Genomic DNA, 6073 nt, shown 5'->3' with positions numbered 1-6073 from the left:
GGGGGCGAGGGCGGGAAAGGGGCGGAGGGAGCGAAGGGGACGGAGGCAGCAAAGGGGACGGAGGCGGGAAGGGGGCGGAGCGCTTCCGGATATTTGTCTTTAGGCAGCTAAGAAGAACCAGGAAGTTATGCCATAATTTTGTTCAATTTTTCTTTTTTTAAAAAAATGCTTTAAGGAATTTATGAGGGTCGCTGAAGGAACGAAGGAGGAGCAGCACGAGGCCGAAAGTGGTAAGAAATTATGAATTTATTAAGTCATCTCGAAAACAGATGGGTTGAACCCGAAATGGTGCCGGCACCCAGGGACGGGGGAGGCAGAGGGTTCAAAGGGCTCTAAAGGGGCTTTTCCTGCGGGAAATTCTCTGGGCCGGTCAGGACCTTGGGCAAGGATGGGACCGAAAGTGACTGGTCTGAGCAAAGGGACTGTGGTCTGAGCGGAAGGGACTGTGGTCTGAGCGGAAGGGACGGTCAGTTGCCAAATGATCTACGGGACAGTTTCCCGGGGGTGGGGGTGTCGCTGAGGTGGTTTGATCAGACCTAACAGAGTGTAGGGAGCTGAAGGTCTGCGTGGACTCGTGGAGGTAAAAGTTGCTGGATGCTGAGAATGGGGCTGTTTGGTGGAATCCCTGATGTTTGGTCTCAGCCTCAGTGCATCCCCTGAGCTCGCAGTGCAGCTCTTCTGGCGGTGGGAGCTGGTCTTCTCAGTAGCGACACCACAGTGTTCAGTGGGAAGAGATGGGGGCCCTGTGCTTTGTGCACCGCCTGCCTCCGTTTTCTGCCTCCGCCTCCTGTGTCTCACACGCAGGCCTGTGTAGCTGCTGCCGACTTTCGGAGGCAACTCCCATATGCGGCCTGTGGAACAGCAAGTGCCTTCTCCCCACGGAGCCACTGTTTTGTAGTTCATTCTGGTCACACAGGGACCTCCAGGTGCAGTGTTGTTCCTTAGGGGCACATTGCCCGATGTAGCAAATAGCCCAACAAAACCGTAACTGGTGGCTTGACCCCTGAGAAGGTAAGTTTGCATGTATTTCTGTGGTTTTGAAGGTATTTGACTGAACAAGTCTGTCCTCTCTGCTCTTCTTTCCTAGGTTCCCTAGCGATGTCGGTGGAGATGCACAGCCAGGGCCAGGACCGCTGTGTCCTCACCTGCACTGAGTGCAAGCAGCGGGTGGAGACAGGCTGGTTCTGTTATCGGTGCGAGGACTCCGACCTTTGCATCAACTGCTACAACACCAAGGGCCACACCCACAAGATGGTGAAGGTGGGGCTGGGCCTGGATGAAGAGGCCGAGGAGGGCCCTGAGAGTGGTAACCAGCGGGAGCGGCGGTTGAGTAGCCTCCGGGAGTCTCGGCGCCTGAGCATCCTGCTGGGCATCCAGCGCATGGTGCAAATCCGCCGGCACTTCCTGCGGCGCATCCAGTCCCTGGAGCACGCTTGCCAGTGCCGTGACGCCAACTGCTCGCGGACCCTCTGCCGGAAGATGAACCTTGTTGTGCGGCACACCAAGCGCTGCCAGCACAAGACCAATGGAGGCTGCCCAGTGTGCCTGGACCTAAGCCTCCGTTGCACCTACCATGCCGAACACTGCCAAGAAAACGCATGCCCCGTCCTCTTCTGCCTCAACATCAAGCGGAAGCAACCCGAGCAGCGGCTCCGGCTCCGCCAGCAGCGGATTGGGAACCGCCTGCCGCAGGGGTAGCTCATGCGCCAGCGGATGCCACCATGAACTCCCGTAACGTGCCTCAGGCCTGCAGGACCTGCTGCGGACCCTGAAGTCTCCCAGCCCCCCCAGCAGCGGCACGTGCTCAACATCCTCAAGCCAAACCCTCAGCTGATGGCAGATCTCATCAAATAGCACACGGCCAAGTGAGTGGCCAGCCAGCCCGGCCTTCAGCTCCTGCCCAGCCTGCAGCCCAGCCTGCAGAACCTGAACACCACGCAAGCCAGTGGGCCCCGACCTGCTGTCCCTCCGCAGCAGCAACAATGGGAGGCCTGAACCCCCAGGGCCAGGCCTTGAACATCATGAACCCGGGGCGCAACCCCAGCGTGGCGAGAATGAACCACAGCACCGAGAGATGCCACGGAGCAACAGCAACAGCAGCAGCAGCAGCAGAGCAGCAGGAAGGCAGCGCTGTCATGGCTGCAGGCCTGGCAGGACACGCCCAGTTCCAGCAGCCTCAGGGACGCTGATGCCACCCGCAGCCATGCAGCAGCAGCAGATCCAGCAGCAGATTGGGTCCCAGGCCAGCCAAACCGTGTTAGGCATATTCTGTACCTTCCCCTGCCTTCAGTTTCTCCCCTGTGCTCAGTTCTTTCTATTGTCCCCGCTTGAGGCTCCTGTCCTCTCTGCTGTTTTCCTGTTATTCTCATTTCAGGTGTCACAGGTGACAAGTAAGCGGCTGAGAAAAGCAGCTTTAGACCCAGCTTCCTGCAACCACCTGCACCTCCTTCCGGCCCACACCGAGACATAAATATCCCGCACTCCCTACTCTTGCTTGCTGAAATGGATATGCTGGTGTATATTAATAATACCATTTCTAGCCCTAACCGGCTTGGCTCAGAGGATAGAGTGTCAGCCTGCACACTGAAGGGTCCCAGGTTTGATTCCGGTCAGCAGCATATACCAGTGTTCCTCAAACTACGGTCCGCAGGCCCCATGCGGCCCGCCGAAAACATTTATCCGGCCTGCCGGGTGTTCTTGCTGCCGCTGTGTGCATAAGAATTTGTTCATAGTTTTTTTTTAAACTATAGTCCGACCCTCCAACGGTCTGAGGGACAGTGAACTGGCCCCCTGTTTAAAAAGTTTGAGGACCCCTGGCATATACCTTGGTTATGGCACATCCCCAGTAGGTGTGCAGGAGGCAGCTGATCGATGTTTTTAACTCTCTATCGCTCTCCCTTCCTTTCTGTAAAAAATCAATAAAATATATTTTTAAAAATAAGTAAAATTTCTAAACTCTCACAATGTCTCTTGGCCTGTCTCCTGTCAGCTCGGACCTAACAAACCCCATGAGCCCCAGCAGTACAGCCACAGGCCTCACCTCCCTGGCCAGCAGATGGCCACATCCCTCAGTAGCCAGGTGAGATCTCTGGCCCCTGTCCAGTCTCCAGACCCCAGTCCCAGCCTCCACATTCCAGCCCATCACCACGGATACGCCCCAGCCTTCACCACACCACCTCTCCCCCCAGACTGGTTCTCCCCACCCAGGACTCCAAGTGGATCAGGGACACTTGGGGAACCCCAAATATGCAATGCTACCACAGCTGAATACCCCCACAGCAGTGCATTGCCCAGTGAGCTGTCCCTGGTCTGTGACACCACAGTAGACACCCTAGAAAAGTTTGTGTAGGTTTTGTAGCATTGTGAGAAAATCACTATTTTTCCCTTTCATGTTCTTGGACCTTTTATACTGAAATCCAAGCAGCTAGGCTCTTTTTATTCCTAGACGGAACTGCTACTTTAAGCCACAGAAGGGTAGATTGCTGTTTAAAGAAACAATAAAAAGCATATTTTTTGTTAAAAACCAGTTGATTTAAATATCTGGTCTCTCTCTTTTTGCTTTTAAAAAAATTTTTTTTCTGGGGCGTCATTGCTGGTGACTCATGCCTTTAGAATGGGAAAACAAGTTCATTATATGCATATTTTTTATTTGTATTTTTAAGATTTTAAACATTTATGTTTAAAAGAGAAGAAGGAAAATAATATTCAGAAACTGATTCCTGAAATAATGCAAGCTTATAATGTATCCTGATGACTTTCTGACATTGTGGGGAGATTCTTTCCTATTATGTACTCTGGGTGTTCTTGAATTGTTGCCCCTTGATGAATGGAATTGGCTCCTGCGTACACACGCACATGCACACACCACACATCCATCTATACATACTGGCTTAAGCCAAACTCTTATCAGGCAGATGTAGAAAATGTTGCTTAGTTTCTCTGATAAAACTGGTTACAGACAAAAAATAGGGCTGATCACTCTCTTAGACCATGCTAATGTTAATAGAGAAGAGCATTCTTTCTTCTATGTGAAACTTGAAATGAGGAAAAGCAATTCTAGTGTCAATCATGCCAGTGCTATAATTACCATAGATATGAAAATACAAGAAGATTCAATCACTATAGGTAAAGTACCAACTAATTTCTTTATTGTTAAATAAACTGTGTACAACAGATAAAAAGAAAAAAACAAATAACATTACCTAAGTGATGTATTGAGTTCCTCAAAAAGAATCCAATTTGGAATTTTGAATGGAATTGCACTGCCTCTGTAGGTTAATCATTAATTCAAGTAGGTCTTAATAAAGCCATCCAAGATGAGGCATTCTATATTAGGTCATTCAGTACAAAAGCATGGGAAGTGCTCTGCTTATTCAGATCATCTTGGATTTTTAAATTTGTATAGAAGTTTTAGGGTTAATGCCCAGATATTTTGTGATCCTTATTGTTACTGTGAATGATTTCTTTTTAATAATATTTTCTAGTAGCTGTTGTGGGTGGGAGAGATGCTATTGATTTGTGCAGGCTGATCTTGTATCTGGCAAACTTGCTGAATCTTATTATAATTTTGAGTCTTTGTTGTAAGCTGACATTCTGTTCTCTCTCTCTCTCTCTCTCTCTCACTCTCTAAAGAAGCACTCCCCCCACCCCATTTAATTTCTGTGGTGGGTGGCGGAGGTTGGGGAGATGACTCACTAGGAAGGAGTAGAAAATGTTTCCTCCTCCCCCCACCACAGGGAGAGGCCTGGGCCTCTGTGATGCTCACATCGGGGTTCTCCATACATTCAGAGAGAGACCTGCTAGTCAGGCTCCTGACCACTGTGATGGGAGGAAAGGTGGCCTGAGTCCTCTGGTAGCAGCAAAGGGGAGGAGAAGGTCACCATAAACAGAGGGATAGATTTAGAAGGCGGAGTACCAAGAAAAGGATAAGACTCCTGAGAGGGACTTTGGTGGATTGGGGTTAGTCTGGGGCCTGGGAATTCTCAGGGATGGTAGATGGTAAAAGAGTCTATGGTTCCAGAAGACTCTTTATTGGTAGTTGGATCAGAGACCCACTACCCAGCAGTATCACCCAAAGAAGCCCTGGTCACCTAATGTGGGGCAGTGGGAGGAGCTTAAGCCCCTGGGAGACAGGAATGGGCACCTCCCACCCCTCCCACCACCAGCCCACACTGACCAACTGATAGAAGCCCCATCCCATGACTGCCCTGGTCACCATGGTTTGCTGGGACCTTAATGCCCAAAGCTGTGGGGCCCCAGGAACTTCCCAGGAACGGAACCTCCTGCATCTCAGAGCTCCCACAAGTGAGAGCTGGATCCTCAAGCCACAGACAAATTGGTGGGGCCCCACACTTGGTCCTGACAAGAAGTTTTACTGAAGGAGAGGCCAGAGTTGAGAATGTTTTCACTGGGCAACTGGTTTCCCTTTTTTTTTTTTTTAAATATATTTTATTGATTTTTTACAGAGAGGAAGGGAGAGAGATAGAGTTAGAAACATCAATGAGAGAGAAACATCGATCAGCTGCCTCTTGCACACCTCCTACTGGGGATGTGCCCGCAACCAAGGTACATGCCCTTGACCGGAATCGAACCCGGGACCCTTCAGTCCACAGGCCGACGCTCTATCCACTGAGCCAAACCAGTTACGGCTGGTTTCCCTTTTTTAATGGGCAGCTGTAGTTGAGTGTTACAGTTGCTTTGGCCCTAGCTGGTTTGACTCAATGGATAGAGCATCAGCCTGCAGACTGAAGGGTCTCAGGTTCGTTTCCAGGCAAGGGCACACGCTGGGGTTTTGGGCTCGATCCCCAGTAGGGAGCGTGCTGGAGGCAGCCGATCAATGATTCTCTATCGTTGGTGTTTCTATATCTTTCTTTCTTTCCCTTCATCTCTGAAATCAATAATAATCTTTTTTCTTTTTTTTAAATTAAACCTTTATTGTTCAGATTATTACAGTTGTTCCTCTTTCCCCCCCCCATAGCTCCCCTCCACCCAGTTCCCACCACACCCTCTGCCCTTACCCCTCCACTGTCCTCATCCATAGGTGGACGATTTTTGTCCAGTCTCTTCCCACACC

The 6073-nt window shown here is 50.4% G+C and overlaps 1 protein-coding gene across 2 annotated transcripts; it reads left to right on the top strand.

The window, feature by feature from the left end:
* Nucleotides 1-34: 34 nt before the first annotated feature.
* Nucleotides 35-1748, top strand: LOC102261202 (CREB-binding protein). Of its 2 annotated transcripts, none has more exons than XM_005870731.2 (2): nt 35-230; nt 1088-1748. In XM_005870731.2, the coding sequence occupies exons 1-2, from the start codon at nt 182-184 to the stop codon at nt 1696-1698; spliced, it is 660 nt and encodes a 219-aa protein (XP_005870793.1). In that variant the 5' UTR covers nt 35-181; the 3' UTR covers nt 1699-1748. The 2 variants fall into 2 exon arrangements, with proteins under 2 accessions (XP_005870793.1, XP_014398766.1); XM_014543280.1 differs by lacking the exon at nt 35-230 and adding an exon at nt 258-926.
* The last annotated feature ends 4325 nt before the right edge of the window (nt 1749-6073 follow it).

Source organism: Myotis brandtii, unplaced genomic scaffold (genome assembly GCF_000412655.1).
Source record: "Myotis brandtii unplaced genomic scaffold, ASM41265v1 scaffold3226, whole genome shotgun sequence".
Taxonomy (NCBI): domain Eukaryota; kingdom Metazoa; phylum Chordata; class Mammalia; order Chiroptera; family Vespertilionidae; genus Myotis; species Myotis brandtii.
The sequence above is the reverse complement of the archived record's forward strand: the minus strand, read 5'-3'. Positions and strand labels throughout refer to the sequence as shown.

Excerpts from the sequence above, each read along its gene's own strand:
- LOC102261202 (XM_005870731.2), top strand. The coding sequence starts at position 182 with ATGAGGGTCGCTGAAGGAACGAAGGAGGAGCAGCACGAGGCCGAAAGT. Across the intron at positions 231-1,087 it reads GCAGCACGAGGCCGAAAGTG|GTTCCCTAGCGATGTCGGTG; the intron begins GTAAGAAATTAT and ends CTTCTTTCCTAG.